The sequence below is a fragment of the Hippocampus guttulatus genome, chromosome 16 (genome assembly GCF_054856545.1).
Source record: "Hippocampus guttulatus isolate MCC_2025c chromosome 16, RoL_Hgut_1.0, whole genome shotgun sequence".
In the NCBI taxonomy this organism is placed as follows: Eukaryota; Metazoa; Chordata; class Actinopteri; order Syngnathiformes; family Syngnathidae; genus Hippocampus; species Hippocampus guttulatus.
Window position 1 is genome coordinate 7,009,109 of NC_141276.1, and position 23,052 is coordinate 7,032,160.

At 42.4% G+C, this 23,052-nt stretch overlaps 6 protein-coding genes and 1 pseudogene across 6 annotated transcripts; 2 read left to right on the plus strand and 5 right to left on the minus strand.

The window, feature by feature from the left end:
• LOC147192796 (metalloproteinase inhibitor 2-like) lies at positions 1-1,128 on the minus strand. Its single transcript, XM_086132895.1, has 5 exons — positions 999-1,128; positions 699-775; positions 524-626; positions 295-416; positions 1-201 (listed from the first exon to the last, which is right to left on the minus strand). Exons 1-5 carry the CDS (start codon positions 1,126-1,128, stop codon positions 1-3), a joined length of 633 nt encoding a protein of 210 aa, XP_085989021.1.
• A 2,204-nt stretch (positions 1,129-3,332) lies between these two features.
• On the minus strand, positions 3,333-4,446 carry LOC147192797 (metalloproteinase inhibitor 2-like). The gene is made up of 5 exons (XM_086133332.1): positions 4,323-4,446; positions 4,143-4,219; positions 3,977-4,079; positions 3,683-3,804; positions 3,333-3,527 (listed from the first exon to the last, which is right to left on the minus strand). The coding sequence occupies exons 1-5, from the start codon at positions 4,444-4,446 to the stop codon at positions 3,333-3,335; spliced, it is 621 nt and encodes a 206-aa protein (XP_085989458.1).
• Positions 4,447-5,360: 914 nt separating this feature from the next.
• On the minus strand, positions 5,361-5,884 carry LOC147192798 (metalloproteinase inhibitor 2-like). Its single transcript, XM_086132896.1, has 3 exons — positions 5,881-5,884; positions 5,652-5,773; positions 5,361-5,567 (listed from the first exon to the last, which is right to left on the minus strand). The coding sequence occupies exons 1-3, from the start codon at positions 5,882-5,884 to the stop codon at positions 5,361-5,363; spliced, it is 333 nt and encodes a 110-aa protein (XP_085989022.1).
• A 1,690-nt stretch (positions 5,885-7,574) lies between these two features.
• LOC147192799 (metalloproteinase inhibitor 2-like) lies at positions 7,575-8,505 on the minus strand (annotated as a pseudogene).
• A 203-nt stretch (positions 8,506-8,708) lies between these two features.
• LOC147192800 (metalloproteinase inhibitor 2-like) lies at positions 8,709-10,014 on the plus strand. The gene is made up of 5 exons (XM_086132986.1): positions 8,709-8,862; positions 9,128-9,204; positions 9,286-9,388; positions 9,550-9,671; positions 9,841-10,014. The coding sequence occupies exons 1-5, from the start codon at positions 8,733-8,735 to the stop codon at positions 10,012-10,014; spliced, it is 606 nt and encodes a 201-aa protein (XP_085989112.1). The 5' UTR covers positions 8,709-8,732.
• A 1,085-nt stretch (positions 10,015-11,099) lies between these two features.
• On the minus strand, positions 11,100-12,498 carry LOC147192801 (metalloproteinase inhibitor 2-like). The gene is made up of 5 exons (XM_086132985.1): positions 12,369-12,498; positions 12,013-12,092; positions 11,842-11,944; positions 11,499-11,620; positions 11,100-11,276 (listed from the first exon to the last, which is right to left on the minus strand). Exons 1-5 carry the CDS (start codon positions 12,496-12,498, stop codon positions 11,100-11,102), a joined length of 612 nt encoding a protein of 203 aa, XP_085989111.1.
• A 7,061-nt stretch (positions 12,499-19,559) lies between these two features.
• On the plus strand, positions 19,560-22,652 carry LOC147192802 (metalloproteinase inhibitor 2-like). The gene is made up of 5 exons (XM_086132984.1): positions 19,560-19,831; positions 21,138-21,217; positions 21,299-21,401; positions 21,604-21,728; positions 22,016-22,652. The coding sequence occupies exons 1-5, from the start codon at positions 19,702-19,704 to the stop codon at positions 22,211-22,213; spliced, it is 636 nt and encodes a 211-aa protein (XP_085989110.1). The 5' UTR covers positions 19,560-19,701; the 3' UTR covers positions 22,214-22,652.
• Positions 22,653-23,052: the final 400 nt, after the last annotated feature.

The following is a 23,052-nucleotide window of genomic DNA, read 5'->3' on the forward strand; positions in this document are numbered from 1 at the left end:
TTATTGATTAGTTTTTTCATTCTCAGGTAGGTCATCCCGATGTTGGCTAACCCCCTCATACCAGGTACAAGTGCCAACAAAGTCCTTGATGCAAGCAAAGTTCTGGGCCTGTTTACCATTGCCCATCTTTGGCATGTAATCTGTCCACAAGCACTCTGTCGGGACAGTGATGCAGCACGGGAAGGAGAAGCAGGTCTTGATCTGTGGTTGACGAAGGACAGATATTTAAGATATGCACATTTAAAAAAAAAAAAAAAAAAATTTTTTTTAAACCTAGCAGATGTGTTGCTATACCGTGCAATCGCAGCCCTCGCCGTAGTGGTACAACACATCCCTTTGTTTGTTGCTCAAGGCATCCCACGGTTGATAGAAGTCACATAGGTGCATGTGCAGTGAGGCATTGGAATCCGGTCTCCCTGTAATGGCAGAGAGAAAACCTCAGAACATCTTTGAAGGACCGGTGGTAAAAGTGACCTATGAAGCCTAATAACTTCATAGTTGGAGAAAATTCGAGCTTTCATACCCATGAGGAGATATTCAACACCCTTTGTCAGAGTGACTCCACACGCTGCAGGGTTGGGCCCGGTGTAAATGGCAGTAAAGAGCTTTTCAGCACCCTTGAAGGTCTGGGTTGGGGAGGGGGGGGGGGGGGGGGGTTCATCTGATGTGCATGAAAGATCTACAAAGAAGTTGCTCACCTTGATGAGGTTGATATCATACTTTGTGAGTCTCCCTTCCATGCCAGGTGTCACTCCAACAACCTTCGCTTTGATAACTACAAAGAAAAATTTAAGAAGGCATTCTGAAGCAAAGATGGCTGCACAAATGGGGTGGGAATAAAATACTGAGAAAAAAAAAAAGCATGTTTATGTCAGGGGGTGCTGGGACAAAATTCATCTGACGACAAAATTCTGTCATGAGTACAAATTGAACTATTAAAAAAAAATAATAATAATAATAAAGGAAAATGATTGAAAGTGGAGTCTCCTGAAGCTTACCGACAGCATCCGCTTGGCAATACACCTCCTGCGGATGCATCGGGAAGCAGCTGCAAGCTTGCGCTCCTTCCTTGCAGAGCCCCCACAAGGACAACAGCAGCAGGGGGAGCACAAAGTTCTTGCAGCTCATCGTTGAAGCTTCAGGAAAACAACCACGATGCAGTTCCAGAAGGGTAGCTGTGTTGAGTCACACCGGCAAGTTCACTCTACTTGACTTCTGGGGGACAAGGACCATTTTATAGCAGTAGACTCCGCCCACAATTAATCAACCTCACCTGCCCACGCTCATTAATGACTGTGTTCACCTGAGACTTTCATCACCAATAAAATTCAAGAAATTTCTTATGAAATGATGCATACATTTTATTTTATTTCTACCCACATAGAGTAAATGTGATAAATATTGTTTGCAATTTTGTTAGTGAGGTTAAAAAAAAAAAGATCCATTTGGTCTGGCCTTATAAAACGACAAAAAAAAATTTCTCCACCTTGAACCACACAAATCAAAACCCTGTATGGAAATTTTGAACACTTTCTTCCACAGATAAATTGTATTTCGCCATTTGTTTCATTTGATATATTTTGCAACTTCCCCGGTGTATTAATTTGTTGTACACTAATTATATTCAAGTCTCATGTAAGTTCCTGCATATTTTCAAATAGAGTTCTTTAAAAAAATAAAAATCAACTGACATTCAGGACTTTTATGCATTCCAGAAAAAAATTGTTGCAGGTTGCTCGACCCTTTGACCAGGTAAAGTGCGGCTAAGAACACAGGGGGGCTTCCCCACTCTAGTAAAATGTACAATTCCAACTTGCAAAAAACATTACACTTCTAAGAAATTGCTAAAAAAAAAAAAACTTTTTAGCAAGTACGCAACACTTGAGAAAGTTCATGTCAGTGCCCAGCCAGCAGACTACTTGGGAATCCCCAAGCAGATTCCTAATCCTGAGTCATTAGTGGTCGAGTCATTGAAAGACCAAGATCAGACATCTTACGCCTGTCGCCTCATGTTGCACGGTTTCCAAACTGGGGTTCAGTGGCCATTTAGGCATAAATTTCAATCAACCCGAGAGAAAAAAAATAATAATTGCAATTTCATGAAATGCAGACGATTGCACAGGCCATCATCAAGAGTGCTTGAAGACAAAAAGGCTGGTCATGTACAGGAAAAGAGGCAGGCGATTTAATGATAAAGTGTTGAGCCCGCCTCACCCCCACCAAAAAAATAAAAATACCCGATGTTTGCAATGCAGCTTTATGGCAACGAGGTCAAATAAGTCAAGTCAAGTCAAGTCAACAGTATTTATAGAGCACTTTCAAACAGCCATCGCTGCATACAAAGTGCTGTACATGGAGCAATTTAACATGCACAATAAACAGTAAGACAAATCGGTAATAAAGGCGGTAGAAAGCACCAAACAGTAAAACCAAGAACAAATCTAAGTCATGCTGAGTCGAATGCCAAAGAATAGGAGGGTTTTGAAGATGGGCAGCGAGGAGGCTTGCCGAATGTTCAGTGGGAGGTCATTCCAGAGAGAGGGACCAGCAACAGAAAAGGCTCGATCCCCTCTGAGCCTCAGTTTAGTTCTTGGTACTTCTAATAAGGTCTGGTCCACAGACCTGAGGCGCCGGGCAGGTGTGTAGGGGCGGATGAGCTCAGAGAGGTAAGGTGGCGCAAGATTATTCAGAGATTTTAAAACAAATAAGAGGATCTTGAAAATAACTCTAAAATGAATGGGGAGCCAGTGAAGGGATGCCAGAGTAGGAGTTATGTGCTCCCTCTTACGAGTACCAGTCAAGAGGCGAGCAGCGGCATTCTGGACCAGCTGAAGACGCTTAATGGAGGACTGGCTGACTCCAAAGTAAAGGGCATTGCAGTAATCGAGGCGGGATGTGACAAAGGCATGAATTACTGTCTCAAAGTGTTCATGTGAGAGGAGAGGTTTTATTTTGGCCAGCTGCCTAAGGTGAAAGAAGCTGGATTTAACGGCACCAATTTGCCGATCGAGTTTGAAATCACTGTCCAGTTTAAGGCCCAAGTTTGAGACAGTTGACTTAAGATAAGGAGACAGGGGGCCCAAGTCTACAGGATGGAACGTACAAGAGCCACTGGGACCAAACAATATCACCTCCGTCTTCTTTTCATTGAATTTCAAGAAATTTTGTGCCATCCAGGTTTTGATTTCTTCCATATATAAATAACCCAACTCATGCATATACTTTACACACTGCACTGATGTGAAATGACAAGTTTGTCCACAATTCAGCCAGTGTTTAATAACCATTCAGGAAAAGAGAAATGTGATCATGTTTTTTTTATTTTTCCATCATTAGCCTTTCAGGCCTGGGTATCCATTTGGCTGATAGATAGCAGGCCTGTCCCAGGCACAACAGCCGTCGCTTTTCTTGACGCAAGCATAGTTTTGGGCCTGGTCACGATTGCCCAACTTGCCCGGCAGGAAGTCTGTCCACAGGCACTCAGTCAGACTGGTCATGCAGCACGGGAAGGAGATGCAGGACTTGATCTGCGGATGATTGAGGACAAGGTTTTGATTACATTTTCCTCACGCCTCAAGAGCACAAGTGACAATTGATTGGCCACTTTAACACAAGCAACCACTCCAGAATCCTATCAACAAATTGCTCTTACTATACATTTAAAGCACTATTGTGTTGGTACCGTGCAATCGCATCCCTCTCCGTAGTGGTACAACAGGTGCTTTCGCATGATGCTCAAGTCCTTCCACGGCTGATGGATGTCACACAGGTGGACGTGCAGAGATCCATCAGACTGCAGTCGGCCTGTATTGGCAGAAGAAAATGCAAGGTGCAGCTCAGAACATAATACACACTTCCGAGGTGTAAAAACAGTCATGGGGACTGTTCAAGACTTCAATGGGCATTAAAGGCCATTCGTAGCTTGGCTGCGGAATGGTTTCCATATTGAGGAGAAAAATTGTTGCAGCTTTTATACCCATGAGTAGATATTCAACACCCTTGGTCAGAGTGACTCCACAAGCTGCAGAGTTGGGTCCGGTGTGAACGGCAGTAAAGAGCTTTTCAGCACCCTTGAAGGTCTGGAAAAGAAAGTCGCAGTCATGTGCTTCCATGAAGAAATGCGAATATGGCGAATATCTCACCTTCATGAGTTTGATGTCATACTTTGTGAGACTTCTTTGGCCGCCAGGAGTCACTCCAACCACCTTCGCCTTGATCACTACAAAGTTTTTGAAAGATTTGCATGAGAAATGAATTCATTCTTGTGTGGCCCAAAATTTTTTTTTTTTTTAAGTTTGAAAGCGGAGTCCCATTCAACTTACCGGTGACATCAGTTTGGCAATACAACTGCTGCGGATGCATCGGGAAGCAGCTGCAGGCTTGCGCTCCTTCTTCCTGGAGCCCCCACAAGCACAGCAGCAACAGCACAAAATTCTTCAAGCTCATCGTTGACCTTGTCACAAACTCAAACAAATACCTTTTTTTTGGTTGTGCAAAAAGCATGCCACGCTAAGCAGGTTGACGCTGCTTGAATTCAAGCCTGACGAGGTCCTTTTTATAGCAGTAGACTCCGCCCACAATTAAGCGATGTCACTTGCACGCGCTGATTGATTCTCAATTGTTTTCACCTGGCTCATTTCTCACGATCAAAATTAAAGCGATTCCCTGTCAAATATCGCAAAGATTTTATCCCATTAGTTTCTCCCTGCAGACTTTTCAGAAAGATATAAATTGCATTTTTTTGTGGTTAGGAAAAGAAAAAAAAAACACTGCTCCATTTGTTGTGCTCGCGTGCATACGTCAAACAGTTGTGGTGTAAATTGTCAACATCGACCAGACCATATTTACTCTGCTTTGGAAGAAAATGTTTCGGTCTGCAACGAACAATTTTAATTGTCATTCTTTTTTTTCTTTTTTTCCCCACACACAAACGTCAACTGTTGATGGCTCAGTGAGTGTGAGGGTACCCAGTGGGCTGACATTTTTAAGGTGCTATATATTTTTCGGAAAAAAAAATCTCCATTTTTGACACTCACATTTTCGAGGGAGCAGCCCATTCTTCCATTTTCAAACAACAGCGACTTGAAGCAAGCAACATCAATGTAGTGGTAATGATACATGATGGACGGGGGTGTTCAGGAGCGACATCCAAATGCATGCTCATGAAATAATATCCACAACGTTGCTCATACAAACCTAAGGAAAAATTTGCCTTTAGAAATTTTGTTTTGATTTGGGTGAGCCATTGATCGCAGTATTTGTGTGTGTACGTGAACATCAATATGAAAGCAGAAGCAAAAGCAGCAATTTAATCAAAGATTTATTCTCATTGAACCCAACAGCTTTGGCTTCATCAATTTTTATTGATTAGTTTCCATCTCATGCCCTGGTAGGTGGTCCTGATGGTTGTTATCAACCCCCTCGTACCAGGCACAAGAGCCGCCCCTTTTCTTGATGCAAGCAAAGTTCTGGGCCTGGTCACCATTGCTCATCTTTGGCAGGTAGTCTGTCCACAAGCACTCTGTAGGGACAGTCATGCAGCACGGGAAGGAGAAGCAGGTCTTGATCTGTAAGTGACCAAGGACAGATATTTAAGATATGTACATAAAAAAAAATACCAATTTTAAAAATTAGCAGTTGTGTTGCTGTACCGTGCAATCGCAGCCCTCGCCGTAGTGGTACAACACATCCCTTTGTTTGTTGCTCAAGGCATCCCACGGTTGATAAAAGTCACATAGGTGCATGTGCAGTGAGGCATTGGAATCCGGTCTCCCTGTAATGGCAGAGAGAAAACCTCAGAACATCTTTGAAGGACCGGTGGTAAAAGTGACCTCTGAAGCCTAATCACTTCATAGTTGGAGAAAATTCGAGCTTTCATACCCATGAGGAGATATTCAACACCCTTGGTCAGAGTGACTCCACACGCTGCAGGGTTGGGCCCGGTGTAAATGGCAGTGAAGAGCTTTTCAGCACCCTTGAAGGTCTGGGTTGGGGGGGGGGGGGGGGGGAGTTTTCATCTGATGTGCATGAAAGAAAATATACAAATAAGTCGCTCACCTTGATGAGTTCAATATCATACTTTGTGAGTCTCCCTTCCATGCCAGGTGTCACTCCAACAACCTTCGCCTTGATAACTAGAAGGAAAAGTTTAAGAAATGCGTGAAAGACTTAAGGAGGGCATTTTGGAGAAGAGATGGCCGCACAAATGGGGTGAGAATAAAATATAAAAAAATTTTTAAAAAAGACAAAGCATGTTTATGTCAGGCGGACACTGGGACAAAATTCACCTTTGACTGGAAAGTTCTGTCATCCAAGTACAAATTGAACCATAAAAAAATTAAGGAAAATGATTGAAAGTGGAGTCCTGTGAAACTTACCGACAGCATCCGCTTGGCAATACACCGCCTGCGGATGCATCGGGAAGCAGCTGCAAGCTTGCGCTCCTTCATCCCGGAGCCCCCACAAGCATAGCAGCAGCAGCAGCGGCAGCACAAAGTTCTTCCAGCTCATCGTTGAAGCTTCGCAGAGACGATCACTAAAGCGAGTTACAGGATCACGATGCGGTTCCAAGAGGGTAGCTGTGTTCGGTCACACCGGCAAGTTCACTCTGTGCTTGACAAGGACAGTTTTATAGCAGTAGACTCCGCCCACTATTAAGCAACATCACCTGAGACTTTCATCACCAACAACATTCAAGACATTTTCCAGAAACCAGTTCGTACCTAAATTGAATACATTTTTGTAGTGAGGTGAAGAAATGTTTGTCCATTTGTTCTGGTTTAAGTTACTTGATCAGTACCTTGTGTTCAAATAAAAATAAAAAAAGACCTGACAAACACGCAGATTTTTTTGGGGGAGTTGTACATACGACTCGGAAAAGTACACGCAAAAGTCACTCGAACTGAAAAGTCACCAAGTCAGAAAAAAAAAAAAATTCTTCCCCCCTTGCCTTCAGAGTTGTTTCAATCCGACGTCACTCGACAACGGTGACTCACATGAAGACACAAACCATGCAGAGCAAAAAATTTTCCAAGATTATAAACAACTGGTATTTAGTCAAGGGATGGGATTTGGAGGTCAGTGTTCTGAGGACCCCCACACCTCCCAAAAATTATATTGCAATGAACCATCTTTTCATTCACCGGGAACACATTGAGGATGCAACCATTCCTATCCAAGTGGTATAAATCAAACTTTTTTGGAATGCAGTCCAGGCAGGGGTTTTTCCTGCAACCTGTTAAAAACTGGGAGGGCTACAAAAAAAACCCCTGCCTATGTTGCTTGTCAAGTTACGTGGAGGAGAAAAAAAAATCCTTGTAGTGACTACTTCATATAGAATTGCAAAGTTTCTTGCAGTGGCCGTCACAAAAGCAGTTAAAGAAATTATAACTCAGTTGGAGGTAAAAGATCCATGGATGCAGGAAGGAGGGGGGGGGGGGGGAGCCATTCCTTAGCAGATCCCCTTGTTTGCAATGCAATCTCTATGTTAAGTAACTCAGCTCACATGTTAACTGTATGCAGTCTGCAAGCATTCAATCAACTTTGATGACATTTGTATTTTTAATTTTTCATCATTAGCCTTTCAGGCCTGGGTATCCATTTGGCTGATAGATAGCCAGCCTGTCCCAAGCACAACAGCCGTCGCTTTTCTTGACGCAAGCATCGTTTTGGGCCTGGTCATGATTGCCCAACTTGCCCAGGGGGGGAAGTCTGTCCACAAGCATTCAGTCAGACTTGTCATGCAGCACGGGAAGGAGACGCAGGACTTGATCTGTGGGTGACAAAAAAAAAGGATTTATGAAGATGTTCAAGAACGGCAATAATTTCAAGAGCAGTTGACTCCTGTCCATGAGTTAACATTGGACAACATCTAACTAGAATCAAGGGCCACTATATAGAATGTGATAGATGAAAAAGAAAAAAGTTACGCTGCTACCGTGCAATCGCAGCCATCTTGCGTAGCGATACGACAGGTGAGGTGCTTTCGCGTGATGCTCAAGTCATTCCACGCCTCATGGAAGTCACACAGGTGGATGTGCAGCGAGGCATTGGCATGCAGTCTACCTATAATGGCAGAAGACCGGAAAGAAAATGAAACGGGCAAAACTTCAGAGTCATTTATGGTACAATACAGCTTTAAAAGCCTAACAGCATGGAAGAAAATTTGATGCTTTATACCCATGAGAAGATATTCAACACCCTTGGTCAGAGGGACTCCACACGCTGCAGAGTTGGGTCCGGTGTAAACGGCAGTCAAAAGCTCCCTTGAAGGTCTGGGGGAAGAAAAAAAAAATAGTTGAGATTCAGGTCTAATGTGCATCCATGAAGATGTATGAATATTGTAAGCATCTCACCTTGGTGAGTTTGTTGTCGTACTTAGAGAGTCTGCCAGTCTCTTGCGTGCCAGGCGTCACTCCAATAACCTTTGCCTTGATAACGAGAAAGAAACATTTTTAAAGGTATAAAAGACTGAAAGTGGATTCCCGTGAAACTTACCAACAGCATCCGCTTGGGTTATTTTATAGGTAACGTCTTGAATTATTGGTGGTGAGGAAGAGTCTCAGGTGAAAAGAGCCATTAATCAGTGTGGGCAAGTGAAGTCGCTTAATTGTGGGCGGAGTCTACAGCTATAAAAAGGCCCCTGTTCAATTCAAGTAGAGTCACCTTGCTGGTGTTGTATGCTTTTTGCACAACCCAAAAAGTCTTCTTTTGAGTTTGTTAAGGGGTTAACGATGAGCTGTAGGAACTTTGTGCTGCCCCTGTTGCTGCTGTGCTTGTGGGGGCTCCGGGAGGAAGGAGCGCAAGGCTGCACCTGTTTCCCACAGCATCGGCAGCAACTGTTTTGCCAAAAAGATGTTGTTGGTAAGTTTGATGGGACTCAACTTCACTTTTTTGGAGGGGGGGGGGGGGTGAATTTAAATGCAATAAAGTTTGTCAGTGTCTTTTAAAAAAAAAAAAAATGTAATGGGTCTGTATTATATTTGGCATTGTTCAGTGCTTCCCAATTTATGATGTACTTTTGTGACAAACTTATGTTTTATACTTTTCCTTTATCCTGCTTTCCTGACCCGAAGTCCTCAAAGTTGGTTTTTATTTGTTTTTTTTTTTATAAATCTTGTCTTCCTAGTCATGAGGGCAAAGGTTGTTGGAGTGACGCCCGGCGCGGGAACTACACCCACAAAGTATGACATCAAACAGAGCAAGGTGAGGAGCTTTTGTTGATGCTTTTTTTTTTTTTTTTAAGCATGCACATGGGACATGAACTTTTAACTTTTTGTTTTCTAGATCTTCAACGGTGCTGAAAAGATCTTTGGCGCCGTTTACACAAATTCCCATTCTGTAGCATGTGGAGTCACTCTGACCAAGGGAGTTGAATATCTCCTCCTGGGTATGATCTGGAAGATTTTTTTTTTTAAATACCATTAGTGCCTTTGATGCTAGATGAAGACATACAAAGCAGTCAATAAGTTTTATTTTTATTTATTTTGGTAACAAATGTCCTAAGTTGTCCCGCTCCCTCATTTTCTTGCCCGTCTTCTGTCCAAACAGGCAGACTGCACTTTGACGGCTCATTGCATATCCAGGTGTGTGACATCAATGAGCCGTGGGAAGCCTTGAGTGCAGCGAGAAAGTCACTGTTGTACCGCTACGGAGATGGCTGCGATTGCAAGGTACACGCCATTTCTCCCATCACCACCCCCGAAGAATTGGCCATTAGTTTATTCTGCTCTGTTGCAGCCCCTGATCTGATTCTAGTAGATGTTATCCACTTTATGGACAAGCGGCAGTTGCTTTCCGCTAAGTGTGGTAGCTGTGTGAATACATGTTGGTCGCCCACAGATCAAGCCCTGCATCTCCTACCCTTGCTGCATCACCAAACCAACGGAGTGCTTGTGGACGGGTTTCCGGCTGGGCGCTTTCGGCAATCCTGACCAGGAGTTGAACTCTGCTTGCATTAAGAAAGGCGACGGCTGTTTCTGGGAGAAGGGTGTTGCCGGGCCCCGATCGGGATAGCCTCCTCAGGTTTAAAAAGAAAAATGCTATTTAATGCAAAATAAAAACAATTTAAATCAATGCTGTTTTGTTGAATTAGATTTCATTGTCGTGTTGTTACACTGCATGGAATTCATTTCCTTGACATTGATGCCGCAACAGGGTAAGCAAATGAGGCATTTGCCCGGATCTAGTCTACAACTGAGGAAGTCAGCAGGTCAAAATTTCAAGGCTGCAAAGATTGAACAAAGTTCAATAAGGGGAACTGCCCAATTTGAAGTTTTAAGTTTTGCTGTTGACTAATTTGTAGTTTTGTTCCTTGTCTTAAGTTGGCAAATTGTTTTGGGGCATTCTTGCTTTGCTGTTATAATTTGCCATTTATTCAAATGTTATCAAAGTGCTTCCACCTATTTTTTTTGGGGGGGGGGCGGGCGTTTGATTTAGTTTGACTAAACTTTTAAAGTTCATCTAAAAGCCACAAGGTGCATCCAGGTTGGAGGATTTGGGAGGATCAGTGCAGAGCTGTAGGGTTCGATTCCGACTCATTTGTGTGGAGTTTGAATGTTCTCGCCAAGCCTGCGTGGGTTTTCTCCAGGTACTCCCGTTTCCTCCCACATTCCAAAAACATGCATGGCAGGCTGATTGAACACGAAATTGTTCCGAGTATGGATAGATGTTCATCTGTGTGCCCTGCAATTGGCTGACAACCGGTTCAGGGTGTCCTCTGCCTACTGCCCAAAGACAGCTGAGAAGGGTAAGGTACCAAATAGTTTTTGCACATCAAAAATATTTCCTCCATATCTCACTGCACAAATCAAAAGGCTATCAAGATTTTTTTCCCCCCCTCAGGTGATGTCATTTTAAGTTCAATATGGTATCCAAGCTTCATGCCTGTGTGAATCGTTTGAAAAACCAAAACATCTGGACACAAAAAGTATGAACACCCACCAAACAGTTTCACAAGTCATTGCAATTTTAACCAGAGCACTCACCATTACACCAATGAAGTATCTGTTAGGAATCTTAACCTTCATAGAAGTAAAGGAGTCAGACAAAACTGAATTCTCAAAAAAAGAAACTGCATTTATTTTAATAGCCTTTGTCAGCTATCCCCGTCGGGGCCAGGAAGGTGCATCGTGCCAGCCACAACGACCATCCTTTTTCCTGATGCAAGCGGAGTTTCGGGCCTGCTCGCCGTTGCCCGTCTTCCCTTCCAGGACATCCGTCCACAGGCACACTGACGAGCCGGTTATGCAGCATGGGTAGGAGAAGCAGGACTTGATCTGCGGGCGACCAAGAATGGGAATTTCATCAACATGGTCACAGAACGACACAAAAAAGTTTGAATTGCTCAATTTTGTTTCATCGAGTGGTTGGAGATTAATTTTAGACCAATGCATTTACTTGAAATTTTCTGTAAACACTTGACAAAATAAAAATGAGTCAATTCATCATCACCACCCCCCCCCCCCCCCCCCCACTAAATCCACCTTTTGCATTCCTACCGTGCACTTGCAGCCCTGTTCATAGCGGTACAAAAGGCTCCTCTGCGGAGAACTCAAGGCACTCCATGGTTTATAGAAGTCACACAGGACCATGCGCAGCGTACGATCGGGCTCCAGTCTGCCTGTAGACAGAGGGGGGGGGGGGGGCCCGATTCGGCAGCAATAGGCTCCCATAGTTAAATGTCAAAAGCGCATTGTAAAAAAAAAAAAAAAAAAACACACCCTAAAACACTTTAGGAACCAAATGCAACGTTTTGTAGACGTCAGAGGCTTACATTTGGGTGCCAACAATAGAATGAGTTTTAATCTGTTAAAAAGTAAATAAAATGTAAGGTTTTTATACCCATGAGGAGATACTCAACGCCCTTGGTCAGAGTGACTCCACAAGCTGCAGAGGAGGGTGCAGTGTAGACGTCGCGAAAGCGCTTTTTAGAGCCCTTGAAGTACTGGAAAAGCGGATAAGTGGCGACCTCGTGAGAAGTTGTTCAATTTGCATACAATTCAAGTCTCTCACCATTGTTTGTTCGATGTCATACTTGGTGAGACGTTTTACGGGTGTGGCAGGCGTGACTCCAACAACTTTTGCCCTAATGACTGAAAAATAGGTTTTATACAATACATGCTGATTTATATAGCGCTTTCACAACAGCGGCAGCTGTAACAAAGCGCTTAACAAAACAGTTAACATAAAGTAAAATAAATAAACACAACACAACATAAAACACTTTTGAAAAGATGCATTAAAAACAGTTGTTTGGTTGGCTCCTGGCACAAAAATTCATGAGTGAGTGAACCCATTGGCAAGCTCTGTCACACAGAATAATCACGCCATCCAACTCTAACCCACATCAATTGATTCAAGTGGCTTACCAACAACATCTTTTTGGCAAAACACCTGCTGCGGATGCATTGGTAAACAGCTGCAGGCTTGTGCTCCTTCCTCCTGCAGCCCCCACAAGCACAACAGCATAAGAGGTAGTACAAAATATTGCCAGGTCATCGTTGATAGCTAAAGTGGGGAAAAGCCAAAAACTGGAAGAGCAGATTCGAGTTGCGCAAAACGCAAGCTCTGTTTCACTCTGCTGGAGTCAAAGTTCATGTGGGCCATTTTAAAGGCGTAGATCTCCTCACGGGTGACGTCACTTGCAGACTCGAATGATTGTTTTCACCTGTTTTTCTCAATTAAGCGCAATTAAGCACACGGGAGAGCACGTGCATGTGTGCATGGTGACTGACCGATAGAGGGCGCTAGGATGCCGTCCCATTACTCACCAAGAAGACATTAATTTGTTTTGTTTATTTGTTTGTTTATTTATTAAAACATCGTACAATACACAAAAATGGCATCAATCGGATTTTAACAAATATCTGCCAAGGGAGTAGTAGCTATCCGACAATAAGCACAATACACATATGACAATTAAGTAAGATAAATACAATACAATACATCCTGATTTATATGGCGCTTTGACAACAGCTGTAACTGTAAATATCCATTTTCCGAACCGCTTGATCCTCACTAGGGTCGCGGGGGGTGCTGGAGCCTATCCCAGCCGTCTTCGGGCAGTAGGCGGGGGACACCCTGAATCAGTCGCCAGCCAATCGCAGGGCACACAGAGACGAACAACCATCCACGCCCACACTCACACCTAGGGACAATTTAGAGCGTCCAATCAACCTGCCATGCATGTTTTTTGGAATGTGGGAGGAAACCGGAGCACCCGGAGAAAACCCACGCAGGCCCGGGGAGAACATGCAAACTCCACACAGGGAGGCCGGAGCTGGAATCGAACCCGGTACCTCTGCACTGTGAAGCCGACGTGCTAACCACTGGACTACCGGGCCGCCCAACTGTAAATATAAAATAACAAAAATAAAATCAGGGTACATGTACTGTATCTTAATGCAAAGGACATGAAAAAAAAACATGGAGGAGTTTGAGAACACAGTCATTTTTGTGATTTATTTCTCTGTTGTGTGGGCCCACGTATGGTGCTACCCCTGGAGCAAGGAGCTAGCTAGCTATTGAGCTTACTCGCTTGCTAGCTTAGTATAATACTACGAGCAAGAACAGCTACAGATGTTTTTTTCCCCGCCCCCCAGGGCCAAATGGAGGCTGAGAAAATATGTTTTAAACATATTTTCTAATCTCAAATAAAACGCTGGAGGGGCTTGAATGAGGCTACACTGTTCTGAAGGTGGCATAGCAGCAGCTAGCCCCGGTGAAGCGCTACTGCTACTCTAATTTAGTGTGGTTTCATGTTGTCTACGGAGCCATATCCATACTTTTCTTGCTGCACTGAACCAGTGTGAGAAGGCAACAGAAAAACGTGCCGTAAATTCAAAAAAATTTTGCTTGGCGTGGTTTTACTGTCAACAGTGGAAAATTTCTCAAGAATTCAATTTCAAAGATACGAAAAGATACACATCACCAGTGATGAAGGATGAGAGCAGTTCTCCATATGAGTCAAATACTCTTCCTTAGTGATTATGTTTTCACCACACACCTCATGCCATAGGAACATGCCTGGGCGGGTGGGCTATGAGACGCATATCTCCAGTACGCAAGAAGTCAAAGATGACTCCACCGGTCTCTGATGGGTCAGTGTTGCTGATTCATGTACCAAGCACTGATATTTGCTCACATAATTGACTTGGTTATCTGTGAATAATAACTGACTGTATTCCAATCACTGTGTCCCTATAAGTCTTCGCATTTGTTTATTGAAATACTATGGCAATAATTCTAATTCCTGGCTAGGCATGACTGTGAGTGTGGATTGCCGTTTTTGAGAAAAATTCAAATTTCGAAAGCCACGTTAGCATCTTACGAAAGTCATAACATTTGGACAAAAAAAAAGGGGACAGTTGTAGAAATAAAGTTGTGACATCCATTTTTCAACACCGCTTATCCAAATCCAAATAATTCTGTCAAGTACCGGTAGTCTGTACTGAAGAAATGTGTGCAGCCACGAATAAAACTGATTAAACTCAACAAACCATTTATTTCAGTATGGATGGAAAGATTTTTTTTTAACATTTATTGAACCAGGAATGTACCATTGAGACGAAAAAAATCTTTTTTCAAGGGTGTTCCGACCAAGAGGAAAAAAAAAAGTTACAATACAATTACAAGGACATACTGTTCATGTCAACAAAAAGTTGAATCTAAAATGACACATACATTTGGAAAAAGTTAGCAACAAAATGTCATTTGAACACAACCTATAAGAATGAATGCTTCTCTGTGTGATTAAGTTCCAATATCAATTTACGTCATAACATTGCAAGAGTAACATTGTAAAGTTATGGGGATACTATGAAATGCAATGGTAACATTTTTTAAAAGTCACAATACAAGAAATACAGTCATTGTATTCTTTGTAATAATATGTGAATGAAGTCAGTTTTAATGTGAAAATTCCCCTGACACAATAATCTGACCTAATGCTGACCTTGGTGACCTTGACATGTGTTGCTTTGGGGGCACACAAATACAGGATGTCACAATCTCTTGTTTGCATGGATGCAAACACAAGCTGCAAAAGAGGTAAAACTCCAAATTACGCAAATGAAGGAAGTGAATCTTCTTTCTGATTCGTGTCGGCTTGAAAAAAAAAACACGAAGGAACTTGTGCAATCTGACCGGGTTTCCTGGGGGTCACTGTGGACATTCGCTGACTTTGCGACAACGAACAATGAAATAGCAGTGTATATATTTTTTTTTTTTTGCCTTGAGGGTTTCCGATGATTCACTGTCTGACCCTGTCACCTGTGAACAACGACTGATGAATGGAAAATTATGAACTTGTTTTCATCACTCGCTCTCGAAGGCGGGGTGGGGGGTTCTTCTAATTGTAAAACCACTTTCATGTATAATCGGTGTAATGTACAAGCGGTGTAAATGTATGCCAAAATCAACCTGGTATAAGTTATTCGGTTTCATTTCAATATCCTCCTCGAGGACTATTATCTAAAAGGTGAATCATCCCAACGCTTTTACCGTCGTCGAGATGAACATTAATCAACATGTAATGCAATTTACGATTTTGTCATCTTACATTTTCTTTTTCCTGATCAAAATTGTCACCCTCCACTTCATTTCTACTGCAGCTGCAACTTCATTTCCACTGTTTTCCTCCCGACTTTTCCCCTTCACTCGAAAAACAATTTCATTTTCCTCCAAAAGCGCCAATAAATTTGTTTTGAATACCTTCTTTTTGAATCAAGTCCGCACATGCGCAGGAAGAATTTACATAGACGAGTCCATTACATGTGAAGGCAGGGGGAGCACGCGAAACATAACGACAGATCTGATGTGTTTTAAAGTTTGCCATTCAAGACTAAAACAATAATAATCGCTTTAAATTAAAGAGAAGGTCTTTAATCCGTTATTTAGCTGTTGGAGGGGGGTGTCGGAAATCTCATACATAAAACATGCAATTTATTTCAAAAACAAATGGGACATTATCTTGAAACGGCACATTTTAAATATCAACAGGCACACCTCGGGTTACGTGGTTCGAGTCAAAGTCACGTTAAGTCTTTTTATAAGTTTTAGCCAACTACCAAGTCCTAAAATTGGCTACTTAAGTCTGACTCAAGTAAAGTATTGTGACTCGATTCCAATACTTCTGGTAAAAGGCACTGGATAGCATTTTTGTCGCTTTTTACGTGGTTCGAGTCAAAGTCACGTTAAGTCTTTTTATAAGTTTTAGCCAACTACCAAGTCCTAAAATTGGCTACTTAAGTCTGACTCAAGTAAAGTCATGTGACTCGATTCCAATACGTCTGGTAAAAGGCACTGGATAGCATTTTTGTCCCTTTTTGGCTGTATTACTGCTTACTCTGTACCTCTTTGTCAAAGCCGCCTTCTCCCAACAACCAAATGTTATCATAAAACAATCCAGATTTCAACCCCTGCCATGACAAAACATTCTTTTGTGAGGCCATGCAATTAATACACCTCAAGATGAGAACATGGCGGGAATGGGTCAGCTTTTGGTCAGTTTGGAGGTTTCTGGTATTCCTGTGACTCCACACAAAGCATAGTTTGACCTTTTTTCCATGATGTGTCATTTCCTCCTATTTTCTTCCTGCATCCAACATCTGGTAAATTCCACATGATCGACGCGTCATGGCATCTTACAACATTTCCATGCGTATGGGAACTTTCCTTTTTCTCGACGGCATCGCTGTGCCGGCCCTTTGTCGTTCGGACTGCAAGCATGATGTCTCCTGCTCTGTTTTTCAGATTAGGCCAAACGATGCTCGTAATATGCTTTTCTTTGGAAAATAGTGAAAATGTTTACCACTGGGTGACCATAAACCAGAAACCGCTAGATAGCCAAGTATGATGTCAGGAAGCAAGACGGGTGAGTTCAACAGACTCCTCGTCTTATTTACACGCAGTCAGCTTGATGTATTGAAATGTTCAAAGGCTACGCAACAACCTGAAACCGACGACAATGTTTATTCCTTCACATTCGTGAAACGTCAAAACCTCCAAAAGGCTGTAATAGGCATGCCAAGCCAGTAGTTGGCTGAAACTACGTACCAACTGCAATTAAACTGTAATTAAAACAGACTCATACTGTATTCCCTCCCTTTTGTGCATGATTGCACAAAACCAACCAAGTTCCTTTTAAAATAAACACATCAATAAAACATATTTTATCACAAATATGTTCAAAACTTATGGGAATGGAGTCTTACCATTACAAGAATAAAAGTCATAATATTACGAGTATCTGAAGGATACAAGAAATAAAGTCAGAATGTTACAAGAATAAAGTCACATTCAGAGTACAAAGTTGCATTTTTGGAGAAAAAAAAAGTCATAATGTGGAAACTAGTATGTTGTGCATATAAAGTTGGAATATAATGAGATAACATGCAAAACTCTGGATATAATTTTGTAAGGTTATAAGACAAGGTTGGCCACTCATTGGAATAAAGTCAGAATGATACGAAAATAAAGTCAGACTATGATTATTGCAGGAAAAATGTTGGGACTTTTTTCTTGCAATAAAGTCGCAATATCATTTGAAGGAATTTGTAAAGCTCCTGGAATTAAGTCATAAGGTCAATGGAATACTCATACAGTTTTACGTGTGGTTATGCTACGCCATAAAAGTCAGCATGTTGCAGAAATAAAATCATAATACTCTGACGACTAAATCTAGAGGTATATAAAAATATATCTAAAGTTGTATATACAGTTGTGCAGGCAAGTTATTCTGGGTGTTGGTAATTTTAAGATACTAATTTTAAGATACGCACAAGCTATTTTTACAAAAATGGCCATTTGCGCTGTTGTGGGCGTGAAAACAGTGTACTCCATTTGTCGCCAATCAAAGCGGCTCCTCTCATTCCCTTTAAATGTGGCACGCTCACATCTCACATGAAGACATCCCTGTGCGGTCAAAGGTCAAAGATCCAGAGCTCTGTGCGAAACCGCAGCACTGCCACTGCCCTCGGAAGGAAAGGCAACAGACAAAATCAGTCTCATTAAAAACAAAATGACACAAGGATGAAAATTGGTGACTTTAATGTGATCTCATCTATCTATCCCAACCCCTGTGATTATTTGTGTAATATCCAAAACTATCTTTCGACATTTTGGACATCTTTTCCGATTTCGATATTCAAAAACTGCTACTGGCACTCGGCGGTCAAGTTTCCAACAAAAAGGCCAATTACTTTGCATGAGTAAGTCAAGAATGTGACCATAACAACACGAGACTTTCCCAGACGGGGGCCCGAAGGTTCTGAGGACTCGCCCCCACATTGAATCTATTAAACTCTTAAGATGATGTCACCGCGCTCCTCCCAGTCTTCCTCTCTATTTTGCCAGTGGCGTTTTCATGACTGGAACTGACCACATCCATCAAGTCCACGAAGACAACTTAACTCGGCGTGTGTCACAGTCATGTACGTACGACATGTTGCACCATCAGTTGATTGTTAGCACCACAGCATCCATTTTTTTTTATGGCGCTGATGTCACATCTGGACATTTAATTATGGATTGTCGTCATTTGGTGACGCGAATAAGCGTCTCGTCATCGCGTGACTTAAAGCCCAAGTATTATGGTCATTTTTCGGAAGAGCCTACTTGCAGGGCGGTGTCAAGGTGTGAATGCGACACCCAATAAATCAGAGGTGTGCTAAATTAGGGAGAGGATAGGGGTGGATAAATTACGCTCACTCAATTTACTAGCACCTACCGCTGTCCTTTCCAGTCAGGAAAAAAAAGTTGTTTTTGAAGTGTCTATTACGGTAATGTTGGTACTAACATGTACACGCAAAGCCAACATGAGCTGGCATGCTAAATTTTGCTCATTCCAGTGAAGATGGCTCTTTCAGAGGAAAGGACGTGTTTGTTTCTTCAGAAAATAATTAGCAAGTCCCCCCCCACCCCTTTTACTTGTCTAATTAAACTCAATAAAGCACTTGCAGTGACTCACTTTTCCCTTTCCTTTTCCAGCCAAACACCCTGCAGTCCCAAAGCCAGTCCTTTGGCAAGTGGTACTGCAAATAGAAACTAATATTTAGAATTTAATTCCATTTTTTATGGCATAAATTTCTTGGGGGCTTTTAATATGGAGGTCCAGTGACCCCAGTTTGAGAATCACCCGACCCAATGAGATGCCATCGCAAGGATAAAGGCAAAAGGGGACCCAAAGAGAAGGCAGATAGCTCATATCAATGACAAAACAATAGTGCTATATATTTTTTTTCACCATGTTGCTTCTTTGCTTGGGACTTCACATTTATTCTTTATAATTTGAACTTGGTTAGATCAGACAGAAACTGGAAAGTGCTGTCACATTCCTCTAACGTGTATCCCACTCAAGTATTGGACTGCCCAACCCCCCACCCCCGCCCCCCTTTAAAAAAAACCGTCACGTACATCCACACGTGCACGCGTGCGCGATTTTTGTGTGCGCGCGTGTGCGTGAGAGTGTGTGTGCATACGCGCTTGGTGAGGTGAAAAAAAGTCGTCAAACATTGCAAGTGACGTCACTTGTGGGCGGATTTTGCAGCCTTAAAAAGGCCCTCATGAACGTGGAGTCCAGCAGAACAAACCCGACCTGCGCACTGAACAGGGCTTCCATTCCGAAACGGTTCGTGCAGAATCTTATAATTTTTTAAGTTTTTGTTATTTTGCTGTTGTTTTTTTTCCGCTGAATAATCAACGATGAGCTGGACGGTGAAGAGCCTGGTGCTTCCCCTGGTGCTGCTGTGCTTGTGGCTGTTACACGAAGGAGCACAAGCCTGCAGCTGTGGCGCAGCGCATCCGCAGCAGGGATTTTGCCAAGCGGACGTCGGTAAGTTGAACGGTGCCCGGCATTCGTTCTTACCTTTTTTTTTTCTAAAGCTATGCACTTGATTTAGGGGTGGGGATTTTTTGACAGTATGTACGCATGCTTTGATGTAGCGTGTTTAACTTTTTATCACGTTTTCATCGTCACGTGGAAGTCGAGTCTGTTAAGGGGCGGAGCTACGGGGTGACCAGTGGCCACCCCGCCCCTGGCAAACCCCAAACCTTGGAGAAAATTTAGATATTTCAGATTTTTTTTTTCTGCCATGCTCACATCGATTCTTAGACCCTTTGCCATTAGGACTTATTTTAAATAAAAACGACATATGTCAAGAATAAATGTACAATGGCAATGGCAATTTGTGATAAATGATCACTCTGATTGGCTGCGAGCTAACAAATCCATGCATGTAATAGACAAAGACTTTTAAGTTATTGCTAATGATCACAGGGCCAATGAACATCTCACAGTGTGCAGCACTGAGGTTAAAGGTTAAAAAAATAAAAGTATTTTACTGAACACCAGTAGAGCAACATTTGTGCGTGATTCTGCAAAGGCAGGCGAGCAGGATTACCACTAATTGTAGCCAGAGGAGTTTCTCAGCAGCATCAGCACTGTTCCCTTCCAATCGTCCGCTTTTCTTGTTTTCCTCTTTTTCGCAAGTCAGCTTTGCTGCACATCTCCTTAAAAGGAGAGGCTGGATTCTGGAAGCACCTATTGTAATCAAATCATGATCGATATGAAAAAATGATTTTGTTTGCTTTGGCGCCTCCTTGACAGATGTGGATTCTCTGTTAAGAAGCGTATGAGTCACCCACATTGGCTCTGATGATCCAGCGATATGTGACATGGCTGGCATATCAGTTTTTCGAGACACGTGGAACTTCTATTTTTTTTTTCAAGCACTTGGCTGCACTCAAGACAAAAAGGCAAATCTGTAAAAGACCTAATCATATTTTTCCACTTGAAGTGTTCTACCCCCCCCCCCCCCCCCCCACCTCCCCATCCCACATTCAAACCTCTCAATCAGGAAGCTGGAAAGTAAGAGTGATTTCCTCATCCCCATTTTTTTTAAAAACCAATCCAGGCAGGCCTGTGAGGGTATTAGGAGGATTATCGTTGTTTTAATTCGAGCCTTGAAAATGCTGACTGGTTTCCTCAGTGTGTTTTGGATCCCGGCTGTGCACACTCATTCTTCTGTGTACAGCTGATGAAACAGTCATGCGGGTGCTGCTGCCTCGGCCCCAAATCCCCCAAGCCCCATTTGTTTTTAATATAATGTCATCTTTGAAAATTCATTCTGTCTTTTCAGTTATCAAGGCAAAGGTGGTTGGAGTGAAGGCTGATGATGACTTTTTCAAACCCATTAAGTACAGCATCAAACAGACCAAGGTAAAAGACTTCAAACAGGCTTGAAATCTGCACCTATGCCAATTCAACATTTATCTCACTGATCTTAACTTTTTTCCCCAGATGTTCAAGGGCCCTGACAAGAATTTTGATGCCATCTACACTGCGCCGACCTCTTCATTGTGTGGAGTCACTCTGGCTAAAGGCGTCGAGTATCTCATCACAGGTATTTATATTTACAGTACAGTAACTACTTAGACAAGCATATTAGCACACTGCAAGAGTTACTTGAACTCAGTAAATTAGTAGTTGTAGTAGTGATACTTTGACGTTTTGACAGTATGCTAAAATTGCAATAAAATTATGGGCATGCGGGACCAAAAACTCCTGCGAGTTTCTCAGTTCTCCTTTCGTCTTTGCATTTACAGGGAGTTTGAAGTCCAACAACTCGCTGCACATCACCTTGTGCAACTTCCTCGAGCCGTGGGAGAAGTTGACCGCCACGCAAAGAAACAGCCTGGTGCAGCGTTATGAAATGGGCTGCGATTGCAAGGTAGGAAACGCAACGCGTGGATTTTACCTTTTGCGTTTATGGTTTTATATTGCTCTGTGGTGGACACGCAATCTTATAGATGGTGCCCACCCAAAACAGCAGCGCCTGCATGAAAGTGAAGTCTCTCAGTTTAAAGTGTGGAGATGTACAACTTGTTGTAAAAGCCTGAGCGGTATTAATGATCTTTGGTCACGTCGAGACGGTCTTTAAGAAAGATGAGCGTTTCAGTCGTCAGCCTACAATATGTAAACAAGATCATGAAAATCCTGTCCTTGTTTGCCTTGCAGATCACACCCTGCACCTCCATCCCTTGCGCCATCAGCAGCCCCGCCGAGTGCTTGTGGACTGACTATCTGACGGAGAAGATTACAAACGGCAAGCAGGCCCGACACTTTGCTTGCATCAAGAGAAACGACAACTCTTGCGCCTGGTACAGGGGGGCTGAATTGCCCAAGAAGAAATTCATGGATATTGAAGACCCTTAACTCAAATTTCGAATGAAAAATCATTGCAGTGTATTTTTTTTCTCCCCCTCCATCCCCATCGTGACGATTCAGCACTTTTTGACACCAAAGCACTTCTGTATAAACTACTGCTTCAGCAGAAATAAGCGCAGTCCACATAAGTCAGTCAGTATTAAGCTTCACTGCGATGTTATTACTGTTTTCCACATCTGACTATTTTTTTTCTCCTCCTTGTAGCCCAAATATATTTAAGTAAACAATGACGGGGTAAGGGTGGAAAAAGGGTTGATCACTCCTGTGTTTTATATGCTGATATTTTTAAGGTGTTATATTGATCATTTTTGTCAAGAGAACAAGATCTGTTTTGCATACAAGTTTGTGTGGTCATGATTCATTTCAGAGCAGTGTTTTGAAATTTGTATCTTTTTGAAATAAATGTTGATTAAATATGGTTACAGTACGTATGAAGTGTGTGTCGTGGTTACTTTAAATATGCTGCTCTCTAGTGGCAATAAATTGATGACGCTTGGAAAAACTAACAATCCATTTTCTCCTGCTTTATTCCGAGGTGGGTCGCGGGGGCATCAGCTTTTGCAGGGAAGCCTAGACTAAAAAGAATTACACTTTTGCCGTAAATGCCATAGACGGGCAAACAAATACCATCTACATGACAGTATATGGCTTTATTATATTGCTATAGAAAGTATACATACACACATATACTCACACACTGCAGAAACAGACAAAATCATACTCATTGGTAAATATCACTTGCGTGAGTGAGGAATGATGATAAAGCACTTAACTCTTTGTATTGAATTATACTGCTGGCCAAGTCACACACATCAGAATTAATTATG

Bases quoted from the DNA above. Each gene is read 5' to 3' on its own strand.
- LOC147192796 (XM_086132895.1), bottom strand. From the start codon at position 1,128: ATGAGCTGCAAGAACTTTGTGCTCCCCCTGCTGCTGTTGTCCTTGTGG. The intron at 627-698 runs GTGAGCAACTTC...TCCCCAACCCAG, and splicing joins ATGATATCAACCTCATCAAG to ACCTTCAAGGGTGCTGAAAA. The intron at 417-523 runs GTATGAAAGCTC...CTGCCATTACAG, and splicing joins TGTTGAATATCTCCTCATGG to GGAGACCGGATTCCAATGCC.
- LOC147192797 (XM_086133332.1), bottom strand. From the start codon at position 4,446: ATGAGCTTGAAGAATTTTGTGCTGTTGCTGCTGTGCTTGTGGGGGCTC. The intron at 4,220-4,322 runs GTAAGTTGAATG...AAAACTTTGTAG, and splicing joins TTGCCAAACTGATGTCACCG to TGATCAAGGCGAAGGTGGTT. The intron at 3,528-3,682 runs GTACCAACACAA...AATCATCCGCAG, and splicing joins GAGAGGGATGCGATTGCACG to ATCAAGTCCTGCATCTCCTT.
- LOC147192798 (XM_086132896.1), bottom strand. The intron at 5,568-5,651 runs GTACAGCAACAC...GGTCACTTACAG, and splicing joins GCGAGGGCTGCGATTGCACG to ATCAAGACCTGCTTCTCCTT.
- LOC147192800 (XM_086132986.1), top strand. From the start codon at position 8,733: ATGAGCTGTAGGAACTTTGTGCTGCCCCTGTTGCTGCTGTGCTTGTGG. The intron at 9,389-9,549 runs GTATGATCTGGA...CTGTCCAAACAG, and splicing joins AGTTGAATATCTCCTCCTGG to GCAGACTGCACTTTGACGGC. The intron at 9,672-9,840 runs GTACACGCCATT...GGTCGCCCACAG, and splicing joins GAGATGGCTGCGATTGCAAG to ATCAAGCCCTGCATCTCCTA.
- LOC147192801 (XM_086132985.1), bottom strand. From the start codon at position 12,498: ATGACCTGGCAATATTTTGTACTACCTCTTATGCTGTTGTGCTTGTGG. The intron at 11,621-11,841 runs GTATAAAAACCT...CTCTGTCTACAG, and splicing joins CGTTGAGTATCTCCTCATGG to GCAGACTGGAGCCCGATCGT. The intron at 11,277-11,498 runs GTAGGAATGCAA...GGTCGCCCGCAG, and splicing joins AACAGGGCTGCAAGTGCACG to ATCAAGTCCTGCTTCTCCTA.
- LOC147192802 (XM_086132984.1), top strand. From the start codon at position 19,702: ATGAGCTGGACGGTGAAGAGCCTGGTGCTTCCCCTGGTGCTGCTGTGC. The intron at 19,832-21,137 runs GTAAGTTGAACG...CTGTCTTTTCAG, and splicing joins ATTTTGCCAAGCGGACGTCG to TTATCAAGGCAAAGGTGGTT. The intron at 21,729-22,015 runs GTAGGAAACGCA...TTTGCCTTGCAG, and splicing joins AAATGGGCTGCGATTGCAAG to ATCACACCCTGCACCTCCAT.